The sequence below is a fragment of the Kryptolebias marmoratus genome, linkage group LG7, assembly GCF_001649575.2.
Source record: "Kryptolebias marmoratus isolate JLee-2015 linkage group LG7, ASM164957v2, whole genome shotgun sequence".
NCBI lineage: Eukaryota > Metazoa > Chordata > Actinopteri > Cyprinodontiformes > Rivulidae > Kryptolebias > Kryptolebias marmoratus.
This window is the reverse complement of record NC_051436.1, coordinates 7,051,427-7,063,654: the sequence shown is the minus strand read 5'-3', so window position 1 is coordinate 7,063,654 and position 12,228 is coordinate 7,051,427. Positions and strand designations below refer to the sequence as shown.

The following is a 12,228-nucleotide window of genomic DNA, read 5'->3' as shown; positions in this document are numbered from 1 at the left end:
GTTTTCTGCCAAGTCGTCTGTCGGCTGAGTCTCAGTGAAAGACGTTTTGTGTTTTCTCAGGAGCATTTACAGAGAAATCCTGTTTCTGTCATTGGTGGCCCTGGGACGGGAGAACATTGACGTAGGTGAGTGACCAACATCTTCATTATTGGGCCTGAGCTGCGATGACATTTTAAGGGTATGATAACCTTCATCAAGAAAATATCACGGTTTTACGGTTTTAAACCAAACCTTTCAAAACACGATTTGAAAACCATGTAGTTGTAGTTTTATTTACTCTTGACAAAATCAGCGTGTCGAAAGTTCTGAGATCTGTATTCTCTCCTAAAGAGATTTAAAACCGCATTTTATGATAAAATATCAGTAAAAACAGCTTTAAGGACCCCCTTTAGACAAGTCACCTCCTGATGCATCGTCGTTAGCGTATACACATCCAGGCATCTGGAGCGTACTTGCCTTGATGCGTGCTTTGAACAGGAGCAGTCCTTGGAGTCCAGATGACGACATTTCACAAGTATGCGAGTACACAAGAGAAGAAAGCTACACGTATGGAGAAACGGCCACGCTAACTCTTGTAGCTGGTTGCGAACGTTTGCTTCAAAACAGCATCGCCTTGGAAAAAAAAAAAACAGACAAGTGTTGCTTCTTTTTTAGATAAGACGGGACTGAGTGTTATCCTCCAGACTGATGGCAGATTTATTTAACCAGCATAAAAGTTCAGGGGACTCGCTCTGTTATCTCGTTCTGTTTAGTATTTTAGGCCGTAGAAACAATATGGCAAAAAAAAAAAATGTGGTTTTGACTATGTGACTTTTTAACCCCTTTAAATCAGAAACTAGCTTGTGTCTGGTCATTATGAAGCTCCAAATCAAAGATGCTAGCCTTTTCTGACTTCGTCTCCTCTCCCTCCCCACGTTCTGTTTTGCAGAGGCCTTCAACAGGGAGTACCGCATGGTCTTCAAAGGTCTGAACTCCGATCACGCCAAGTTTTTGCACCGCATCGATCAGCCGCCCGCCGCCAGTATCCAGTATTGCCTTAAATATTTCGGAGTCCCCTTCATCTGAACGGCGGGGATCCGTAATCTCACTGGTCAACCGCTGCAGTGAGACGAGAAGAAGAAGAAGAGTGAACTTTTTATTTAAAAAAACAAAACCAAAAAAAAAACCGTAAACATGGTACTTATGTCTTCATAGCTGCTGTTTTCCTGCTTTCCTGAAGTTTTTTTTTTTTTTTTTTTTCAATCCGCTGCCTTCCGTTTGGGAACGTTTTTGCTCATTATGAATATTCTGGATCTAGCTGAGCCACGTTTCTTTACATTTGCTCAACACGATGTACCGACCTGCCCCCAGTCCTGTGTACGCAGGTGTGCAGGTACAGCCGCGCCCGTGTCCAGAGTACAGAACCCGACTCTTCCTTTGAGCACTTTCTGAAAACGAGGAAAAACGTACAACCTTTCTACTTTTCTTTCTCTTTTTTTTGTACATACTTTTCATTCAGTTGTAAAATCTGAAACCAGAGTTGCCTTTTTTTTTGTCTTTAAACGTCTCAAAGAATGGACTGTTTTTGTGTGATCCGAGTCTTAATGAAGTCTAAAACCTAGGCGCCCGTGTCTGTGTGCGAACAAAGGCGCAACGGGACAATCACTAATTATCAGTCACTAAAAAATGGGACTCGCAACATTCCTGCCGTCCAGAGCGGGCCTCGCATGAGCATCGATCTCCGCGGCGACACTTAACCACGTGCGAAAGCGGCTGCCGGGGATTGTTAGAAAGCGTGGAGCGTAAACGGGTGCCACACTACTGATTGTCAAACATTAAAGCGGAAAAAGATCGGCGTGACGCCTCACCGAGGAGTTGTAATTTTTTAACGGTAAGCGTGCTGTGCTTGTAAAGCTAACGCACCTTATTGTGATGCCCTAAAAGCTGACGCGTACTCGGGCTAGTAGTAGCTGTTTTTTTTGTTTTTTTTTATGTAGAACTATAACAAGCAGACTAGATGTAAGTTTAAAAATTCGCCCCAGTGAGCAGAACCTTACCTTACCGGAGCAAAGGGCTTCTTCCTGACGCCGCTCGAGGGGAAAGAAACGAAGCCTTCGACACGACATTCCACTAAATGCTGAAGCAGACGGTAAATCAGAGTAGTGCTGTGATGAACTGATAGGGGGGTGGAAATGGGTTATTATAGATTGAACTATTTTTAGATCCGAGGGGAGTCACTTGTACAGATGAGATGATGTAAAATATTCCATTTGCACTGCTTAGATTAAGATCTGACCTTAACCCAGGGTGAGGATAAAAGACTAAACATCATTAAATTAACACACACAGCTTTGTTTTGTCCAAACAAAAAGATTTAAAAAATAAAAACTGAATTATTTATTTTTGTAATATTGATATTTGGATTGCAGACGGTTAAGAGTTTTATAACTAACCTCCTCTTCCCTTTAAAACTCTGTCTTAAGGGATTCCATCCTGTACTGACTTTGTAATTTTGATTTTCTTGGTTGTACAGAAAATACTTTTTTCCTTTTTTTTTTTAAAAAAATAATAGATTAAATGATCTCTCACCATCCTGTGGAAAGGAAATGAATGTCTGTCCTAAACTGAGCTGCAATAAATGAGTTTGTGAACTGATGGAAGATGAATCGTGTCCGTTTTTGTCATTTTTGTGTTGCATTTTTATCGTCCAAATAGTAAAATAAAAAATCCTTCTTTACCTGGTTTGGACTTTAAATGTAATCTCAAGTAGAAGTTGAGGTGTAAATTATTTAACATCTTACTGTTCTGGTCAACATCAGTGTAATTTTAGGCTTTTTTAAGTGTTTGAAGTTAACCAGTAATGTGGTTTAAAATAAACGCCCGATGAGACGGAGCTTCAGACTCTAGAGTTAGAAGTTCAGCTGGTTTTAAGAGTCGGAACAAAATAAAAAAATGTTTGGACTCGTTACCTCAAGGGTAACAAACGATTTGAAGTCCATTTTTCTACAGAGAGAAAGATAATTCTCAAGTGGGAAACATTTAGGACTGCTGCCAATCATACAGAAGTGGACGTCCCAGCAAATTCACCCCAAGGTCAGACCGTGCAATGCTCTATTGGCTTCAGTTAGCAAGTTAAAGGTTAAAGGTCATGACAGGACATTTAGAAAATCACTTGACAAGTAAAGCTTGTTTGGAAGAGTTGCCAGGAAGTCTCTTGTCTCTAAAATAAACATGGCAGCACAGCACCTGTATGGACAAATGAGAGCATAGTAGAGAGGTTTACCCATAATGCACAGCGTCCCTACACACAGGGCCCTATAAAACCTCGGGCTGGCCCTGATCTTAAATATTTTAAAGGTTTTCCCCCCTATTCAGGACTTTTAAACAACCAACAACCTGATGCATTTTATGCTAGCCCTTTTTAAGATATTAGGATGCAACTGAATGTTTCATTTACCCTAAGTTGGCTACTTATTTGACCCATTTTATACAAATATGGGAGGAACTATAACTAAAAAAAGTGCGATTTTCTTGCACAGAACTGAACAGTTTACTCTTTTCTTTACTTATTTAATTACTTCTTACCAAATATGTTTTGTATATATATCTTGTAGCTTCGTGCATGTTAGATTTACCAGGAGAGGGTTAAAAAAATAACTCTTTCAACGAGGAAGGTCGCAGAGCCGAAACGTGTCCTTCCGCCAAAGAACACAGCGTGAAAGCCTCATCACACCAGTAACGGTCAGCGCAGGGATACCGCCATCCGGTCGCCTCTCAAGCCGCAGGTGCGTGGTTTCTTCCCGGGGGGATTGTGGGTTCAAACGGGCGGGCTAAACTTTTTTTTATAATTGTTTTAACTTTGAATAATATAAAATAAAAATACAAATCGACGACAAAATGCCGAAGACGCGGCTGAGGCTCGAGGGGAGCGCCCAGGACAAACAGCAGCACCATAGCCGGGATATGCGGCAGAGCAAGCTAGCTTTATTCATCCAACAGGTGGAGAAAGAAGGTAAAGTTAAAAATAAAATAAAATAATATAAAATAAACAACCAGGAGTGGAGTTAGACAACGCCTGGAGGGCCTCACATTTGTTTTAATCACGCTCACTTTCAGCGCAGGAACGCATGAAGGAGTTGGAGTCCAAACTGGAGAACATGTTAGCCACGGTGGACAAAGTCTTCAAGGTGGAGCTGATGAAGATGCCTCCTCCTCTTCAGAACACGCTCCTGGGCGATTTAATAAGCGGTGGGGCTTTAAGTTTCTACGTTTAAAGTGGTGTGCCAAACTGCAAGAGCTTGGTGCCGATTCGATACCAATTATCGCCCGTTGTCGATCCGTATCGATACCCCTAACGTCAGCCGATACGGTTTCACATCGTCGTGTTTTATCGCCAACATGCTAAATTAGAGTGGGTTTTCAGAGCTGTTAAATTACTTGATTTGCTCTCCACTGTTAAAGCCACGACAGCTGTCAAAATACAGGATTTATCTGTGCTAATTCAACTCTGCTAACTAAAATTGTCAGTAGAAATGAGTCATCCGTACCACGTTCTCTGAGCGCTGTCATGTCTCATCTCGCCGTGTTCAGGGTTTGATTTATGATTTATTCCCTCTGGTTGTGTGTTGTAGAGGAGGAAGTCCCAGCCAGTGAGGTGTCGATAGCCATGAAGGTGAGTTTCGTTGTTAATGTCACACTTTGGTGGTGGTGGTGTTTTTAAAGAGATAACTGTGAACTTTTTCAGAGCGAGTCTCGTGAGATAGATCAGCCCCTCAGGCGAATTCCCAGCAGAAGAAGTAAGTCATTTATTTATTTATTTTTTTGCTACTCATCTCGAAGCGATCTTTCTTTTGTTTTGAAGTGGGAAGGTGTGGAAAGGTTACAAAGAGTTTCTTAGCTGTTACAGGTAGCTCTTTGAATGACCTCATCAGTGTGGAGGAAAAATAAAGCTCCTCTGAGCCTTTGAGTCTAAGGGTGACACATTTGGTCTGCTTCAAACAGACCAGAGTTCGTTTCACCCTCTCGTTGGTCTGGACGTTTTGCCCAGGTGTGAACAGTCGAGCCAATCTTGACGCGGAGCCAAACAACCGGACCGAGACCCACTTTTTGAGGTGGTCTCGGCCCGCTTCCAAACGAGCTCCGGTACGGTTCGCTCCTGGCCTGAATACAGACCGGCCTCGATGCGGACCAGCTGCAGGAAACGTACGCCTTTTTGGACTTCACGGGCCACCGTTGCTCAGCATCACGGTAAAGATTAGCCTATCTGTGTTGCTAACGCTATTAGCACACGGACGCTACAACCAATGAGCCGTGGACAGACCTGGAACAACGATGAGTCGCTGTCCCGCCCCCTGTAATTTCTGTCCAATAGGAGCAATGATCTTCACCCCATGTGATTTTTGTTTATAATTGTAGTCCACAACAGATAAGATATTGTTTATAACCTTTCCACAGAAACCCCACCTTAAGAAAAATCTGATCTGTTGCTTTATTAACCTTAAATAACACAGCTGAAACTAACGAACAGATTATAAAATCAGATGTTTTTATTGTTTTTTTTTCCCTTTTTGTAGTAAAATCAACTGATTCTCCTCCAGTTGAAGTCCAGAGGTCCTCTTCCAAAGCTCTAAAGGTGAACCGTGTAGCATGTGACATTAAAAAAATGTTGGATTTCAGCCCTCAGATTTCATGTTTACAGTTTTGCAAATTCTTGATTTGACATTTAAAGGCTTTTTAATTGTTTTCCAGGCAGGTAAGAGGGCAAAAAAGATCCAAACATTAGCTGGTAGCAACAGCACCGGAAATCTCATGTAAGAGGAAAAAACGTTATGCGAGTTGGTTGAGCTCGAAAACTTCCAATGACAATTTTTCTATTGTTATTATTATTTTTATTGTAGGCCTTCCTCTGCATCAATCAGAAGAGCTCAGAGCTTTTTGGTAAATCGCAAAACCGCCGAGCAGATGGCACAGAACCAGGCCAAACGTAAACTCAGGTCAGTCAGCGCTGTCCGGGAGGGGGAGGCGGGCAGCAAATGTGATTGATGATTGGGGCGCTGACAGGCGGGCTCGTGTCGTCACAGGTCTGTCATGTCCGCCAGTGATCTGCCCTGTTCGATGGCGGGATCTGCTGCACACGTCACCGTGACGACAGCACGGGGAGAGGTATGTAATATTATTCCACACGTGTGGGAATGCTGTTCGCGTTCGTCGCTAAGTTCCGTCTTTAGCTATACGATTACGATCGGATCGAACTGCCTCAATACACATTAAGAACATTGAACTCAAACCACCTTCGGAGGTTGGCCTGGATCCCTTATATCCGCATACGTTCAGCAGTCCGTCTCAGTTCTTGATGTAGGACCTCCTTCAGAATCCCACACAGGCAGCAGAGTCCTCTTAAAGATGATTAAACTGCGATCCTTGGGAATATTCTGAATTACTGCCTTTTTTGTTTTTAACGAACAGTTTATTAGAATCCTCAGTAAAAGGTTGTTTATGTCAGAATTTTGTTTATCAAAGTGGATTAAAAGACGGATGGATGAGTTTCCCTTTAGTCTGTTTGTTCTGATTGATTTAGAACTGGCTGGACTCCTTGTGGTCACTGTCACCTGTAATTATTATGCCACATATTATTCTAAACTCTAAACTGTTTCGTAACAGATGTTACGAAACAGTTTAGGAACCACTGTGTTAGACCTTTAATTGATTTTAGAGTTAAATTTGTTTTTATTATAGGGCCGTTTAATGCATTTTCTCTCACGTGACCCCTGTCAACTGTTCATTTTTCTCTCCAGCACTTCGGTCCTGTTGTTTTTTTTGGCGCCTTTATATAATTTTGATTTGTTGGGTCTTCTCTATAGATGGTCAGTTTCTCTGAGGAGACGAAGGACGACATTAACTGGGACTTGTTGGATGACGTTGCTTGGTGCCAGATTCAGAAGCTTACGGTATCTGAACTCGTCTTTTGTCGTGTTGTTTGATTCAAGAAAAAACTCTTTTGGAAATACATTATTGCTCCTTTTTGTTTTTTCAGAGGCTGATGGAGTATCTGTCACAGAAGAGTCGCTGCCAGCGATGAGTACAGATCTCCATAATGATGCTCGCATTAAACCAATTTCATATTTTATTAGATGCGTTAATATTAACTAAAAGTTTAAAGGTTCATCACTTGTAGTTGTTGGGATGTTGTTTTAAGAATATAATAAAGCTTACTGGTATTTTGCCGCGTTTTAACACAAAATAAAGTAATTTTACATTTTGTAACATCTATTTGTAAAGCTCCTTTAAAAGAAAAAACTAACTTTTTTGAACATATGTGAAGTATATTAAATAGAACTTAACAAATATTCAGAAACACTGATTTATTTTAGTTTTGCAAAGTAAAAAAAGACAGTTTTGACTTAGTATTTTTAGTCCTGAAACATGTTGGTCACAGTTTAAGATTCTCAAAATGATTCAACTTCATTCATGGTTTTAGGAGACTTTATAAAGAAATAAGCACACATCAGGATATTCCTCGTTAGCTGGTAAATATTATTACAAAACAAGTAAATAGTTGGAAGAAACTGTTACTTCACTGAGAAGAGTTTTGACAAGAACCCAATAATTAAGCATCGTAAAGCATTTAATGTGATTAAAAGTGAAATCCTGGCTTACAGAGCTGTCAGAAAACAAATTCCTTGAATCCAGAATCTACTCCTGCTGGTGGGAACACAGTGACTCCATCTCCACCTCCTTTGGCTCCTCCGTGCGCGGCGGAGCGACACCGGAGTTTGGCGACGACGGCGGAGGCATGGACGAGTGGACGCGAGGCGGCGCCATCCGTGGGTAGAAGGGACCCACCAGCCAGTTGAGCGGCGTGTTGTTGACCAGGTAATCCATGACGTTGTCCAGAGAGTCCTTCATTTTGCCCAGCTGCACTCTGCTGGTTGCTAACGCGCTGTCTGGCAGGTCGCCCAGCACCTTGGCCCGGTTGAAACCGGCGTACACCTGCGCCGCTGAGTGGCTGAGGGAGAGCGCCTCCTGCTGGATGTGGTTGGGGAGCCCCTGCAGGCCGGAGACGAGGACCAGGCAGGTGATCTGGAGCTGCTGGGTGAGGGATCGGGCCAGAGCTAAGGTGCGAGACTCAATTACCTGAAGGAAGGAGATGAACACATGAACGTCAGACTTGTGTAGCAGATATCTGCAAATCAGTTCTTCCTAATCTAAAAGAGCCTTTCAGCTCCTGTCTGTAATCAATATTTCAGATTTCACAAACAAAATTCTTCATGTGTTTTCATCCACAACTTCATTCTTAACTGACTGGATATCTGAAATAAACTCCATCATTTCAGATATTCGCGGTCTTACTGATGAGTTATAATTTTAATTTCACATGCTCATTGCGAATTACAGATTTATTAGTCATGGTAATGATACTGGATATACCTCGGGACATTTTTATGAATTAAAACATGATTTTGGCATAGTCCGAATTATTGGACATCTGGAATCAATATTAATATTTTGCTTTATGTAAAAAGTAACTTATTAGTAGTAAAATATTAGTAGATATTTGAAATGTGAGCACTATTTCATATTTCCACTGTTCATTAAATGTAAGATCCGGAGTGGAACTCGATACACAATAATGTGAAAAAAGTGATGTTTGAGAATCCAGAAATGTTCCTTCGTCCTGAGAAGAACTTAGTCACGGTTCTCCGCTTTGAAGATTCAATTATGTGATAAATTGGCTTGCCATATCCGGCGTTTACCTCTGCCTGGTGACCGTTCTGCTGGGTGGGACCGCCGGACTTCCAGGACACCAATGAATTCAGCTTGTTGTTCACCATCTGGTTAGCGCTGCCGATATTCTTTCTGCCGTATTCGATCTAAAGAAGACAGCGCCCTTCAATACATGACGGTTCGGCAGAAACTTGTGTTAGTGTAAGCGTTGCTGACGTCGGAGACCCACCAGGTCGACGGTGGAGTTGAGCTCGGAAATGAAGCCCATGCTGCGCTGCTTGCCGTCTCGGATTCTTGCCACGGCTCGGCTGTACGCTCGCTTTCGGAGCTTGGTGGAGAGGCAGCCCAGGCGCACGTAGTAGCTCGGCTCCCGATCGTTGGAGCCGTTCTCCGTTTTCGCCTCCAGCTCTGTCACATGGCAAGGAACCAACAAAACGGTCTTTTAGGAAAATAAATAAATAAAATTTGATGCAAACAGCACGTCTGCTGTGTGACAATTTGACAAGCTTTTATTGTAAAGGATTTTTTTTTTTCTCTGAAAATGAGGAAAGCTCTGCTGTTTGAGAAAGTTGTGGTTTTTAAAGACTGTAAATCCTTGCAGACACAAATCACTTTGAACACAGTTCAGCCCAAACAGGAGCTCTTTGTGTGACGGGGAACAAACAGGCAGCTAAAAATCCCTAATCCGATAAGTCCCGATTCCCGAGAAGCTGAGACAAATCCGCCAGCAACAACTTTTAGCCGCTTCTTCGTGTGAAACCAGATATTAGTTTTTAAATATTTTCGTACTTTTAGAAGCCGCAGCTGTCCACTCACCCAGTTCGTCCTCCGTCAGAGGCAAATACTGCTCCACCAGCCCCTCAGAGGTGCTGAGCGCCGTCTCCACGCCGCTGCTGACCGCTTGGAGCACCCTGCTCTCCAGCACGGTGCTGACGCTCCCGCTGACAACGGCTTTGGTCTTCTCCATCCCGTCTTGCACCGCGCCGCAGGTCTTCTCCACGATGCTGCTCAGCGTGCCGGAGACGGTGCCCTTGGCCCCGGTCACCACATCCTTGGCGCTGGTTACGACATCTTTGGCGCTGGAAACTATCTGTAATTTTTTTGTTTTTTAATGATTAAAAAGGGGAGGTTAGGAAAGACTGGACTGGTGTTGCGAATGGCGTTTTCTGTCAACATTGCGCAACTCGGAGCAGTGCCGTACCTGCTCAGAAGGCTGGTGCAGAATCGGCAAAGTTTTCTCAATCTTGTCCAGACCTTTACAGGCCAGGTCGTTGGCCACGGCGACTACAGGGAGGAGAGAGAGAAAGGAGCGGACGAGTGAGGCGAAGCATCGTAGAAAGAAATTACAAAATAAAGCAGTTGCTGCAACCCTGAACCTCTAAACTCTGTGCGCGTTTATGGCTGGTTCTAACTGGGTGAAAGGTCAGCGACGTGTCTGACTCTAGCCTTCCTGTTTCGAGTTTCACCTGTGACTCAGCTGATCGGCACAGACTGACTCAGAAACCAGGCGTTGGGTTTGTGTTGCATTGCGGCGTCGTGTAACCTTTGACACAGATTTTCACAGAGATCATAAGACGGACAACAGGAAGTGCGGGTTTCTTACGCTGAGGCTCCAGTTTGCCGATGATGGGCGAGGCGGTGGTGAGGGCCACGGAGGTGATGGTGCGGACACCCTGCTCCGCTGCCTCGAACACGGACTTGATGTAAGGGTGGTTGTCTTTGGTGTTGGAGTAAACGCCGAACACCATGCTGTAGGTGGAGCTCACCAGAGGAAGGCTGGTTACCCTCTCCACCACACTCTGAAGGCAAACGATATTTAAATTCAAACAACCCAGTAGCTTAGGTAAATTAAATCCCGGCGTTCCCTGAAGGAATGCATACCGCCCGCCACCCTTCATGCCAGAGTTTTATTAAAGCCAGTTAAGTGGTTCATGAGATATTTTGCTAACAGGGTCGACTCCAGCAGTTAATGATAAAGATTTTATTCAATCTGTTAGCGCTCAGAATATGTGTTTGGGATCAGTCTCAGCTACTACCACGCCAAATTTTAGCCCAATGTCAGTTAAATTGACTGAGTTATTGCCGATATTGTGTCTTTCAAGGTCTGTTGGCTGTGGCGGCCATCTTGAAGGGTGTTGACTCCAAAAGTTAATCAGCTGTAGATGTACATCCAGTGATTACTTTCTCATAATTTCATTAAAATTAGCCTAAAGGGTTCACAAGATATTTTGCTAACAGACACGAGCAAAGCAAAGCATCCTGCCTTTTAACTATTTGTTTCCCCCTTAAAAGTGATAGACATGAAGCTAAAGGATAATTTTACCCCATTAAAATCAATTTCTTGACTTTCACGTTAATAACAGTATATTAAAAGAAATAAAACATCTATTTAAAGTTTTTACTGAACTCACCTGATTTGTCAGAACTTCAGCTGATGCCATTTCTGCTTAAAAACCTAATCAAAAATAGAAAAGAAACATATTCAGACGCACTGTATCGAGTTGGTCCTGTAGAAATAGATTAAAGCGGCGAGCTGCTACAGAAGAGGCGGTTATTTCGGTAAAACAGCGACCCGGTGTTGTGCCGAAAAAAGTACCCCTGATGTCAAGAGCGGCTTCCGTCTTTTTAACCAGACCTGAAAAAACGGTCCGAAATAATCTGTCGACGACACGTCTTCCACAACCGCTTGGTTCTTTAATTAAAAAAAAAATATATATATATATATTGGACAACAAGAAACACTTACCGAGTGATACAGAGTTATTTCCGAACTGTTCAATGAGCAGAACTGATGATGCGGGATGGGCCGCTGCGGCTCCTGTATTTATTCGCTAAATTATCGCGAGATATCGTGACGCAAGCGACAGCAACCGTTCGGGGTCAAAGGTCGACGTGGTGAATGTTCAGCGCGGGGAATTTCCCCGTTCTAACAGCATGACTTCATGCTTTAATGAGTTTGATGTAATTTTTTTTTTTTTGTCCTAAACTACAGTTTCTTTAAGATTGGACGCCATTTTAAACGCAGGCTTTCATTAGCTGTAATGTAAAGGTCAAATTTCTTTTACTCTGTATGATGCAAAGTGTTTATTTCAGAGTTAACATTTTGGGGGTCAGACACAGTTAGGGTCGACTGGACAGTTGTTGCATTTACCTCAAACATATACAGGACAATGTTAGAAGATTTAAAAAATATAAACAGGAATCAGTATCACTATTAGTTTCACTGCTACCTTCAGCTGTTAGCTAGTATTTTGCTACATTTTAGCTAATGTTTTGCTCTTTTTATAATATAAAACAGAAAAAAAACTTATTTAAAAAATATATACACACACACATAAATGGACAGCAAACCGAGGGAGCGGGAAAAGACAGCTGTCAATCATTCTGTACCATGAAAGACATTAAATGTGAAAAGTTAGCCGTTTGGAAAAACTGGAATTTTCTCAAGACTGTTTGGCACCAGTTTTGTTGTAAATTTCACAAAATCTAATAAAATACTTATAATTTGTGTTTATTAGGTTTTTT

At 42.5% G+C, this 12,228-nt stretch overlaps 3 protein-coding genes across 6 annotated transcripts in view; 2 read left to right on the top strand and 1 right to left on the bottom strand.

Moving 5' to 3' along the window:
- Nucleotides 1-2,645, top strand: part of dennd4c (DENN/MADD domain containing 4C) — a 42,308-nt gene extending 39,663 nt beyond the window's left edge. For all 3 annotated transcript variants that reach the window (XM_017414432.3, XM_017414431.3, XM_017414433.3), the window contains 2 exons: nucleotides 61-125; nucleotides 929-2,645. In XM_017414432.3, the coding sequence (XP_017269921.1) occupies nucleotides 61-125; nucleotides 929-1,065 (202 nt within the window). In that variant the 3' untranslated portion in view covers nucleotides 1,066-2,645. The remainder of the gene's footprint in view (nucleotides 1-60; nucleotides 126-928) is intronic.
- Nucleotides 2,646-3,334: 689 nt separating this feature from the next.
- Nucleotides 3,335-7,244, top strand: cdca9 (cell division cycle associated 9). 2 transcript variants are annotated; one of them, XM_037976334.1, is made up of 10 exons: nucleotides 3,335-3,991; nucleotides 4,096-4,227; nucleotides 4,611-4,651; nucleotides 4,724-4,775; nucleotides 5,553-5,611; nucleotides 5,728-5,789; nucleotides 5,877-5,972; nucleotides 6,060-6,141; nucleotides 6,840-6,926; nucleotides 7,013-7,244. In XM_037976334.1, the coding sequence occupies exons 1-10, from the start codon at nucleotides 3,877-3,879 to the stop codon at nucleotides 7,055-7,057; spliced, it is 771 nt and encodes a 256-aa protein (XP_037832262.1). In that variant the 5' UTR covers nucleotides 3,335-3,876; the 3' UTR covers nucleotides 7,058-7,244. The 2 variants fall into 2 exon arrangements, with proteins under 2 accessions (XP_037832262.1, XP_024861307.1); XM_025005539.2 differs by having other exon boundaries at nucleotides 3,854-3,991; nucleotides 4,101-4,227.
- Nucleotides 7,245-7,325: 81 nt separating this feature from the next.
- plin2 (perilipin 2) lies at nucleotides 7,326-11,548 on the bottom strand. The gene is made up of 8 exons (XM_017414335.3): nucleotides 11,450-11,548; nucleotides 11,115-11,158; nucleotides 10,307-10,502; nucleotides 9,905-9,987; nucleotides 9,520-9,793; nucleotides 8,933-9,111; nucleotides 8,733-8,849; nucleotides 7,326-8,112 (listed from the first exon to the last, which is right to left on the bottom strand). Exons 2-8 carry the CDS (start codon nucleotides 11,142-11,144, stop codon nucleotides 7,672-7,674), a joined length of 1,320 nt encoding a protein of 439 aa, XP_017269824.1. The 5' UTR covers nucleotides 11,145-11,158; nucleotides 11,450-11,548; the 3' UTR covers nucleotides 7,326-7,671.
- Between the last annotated feature and the right edge of the window lie 680 nt (nucleotides 11,549-12,228).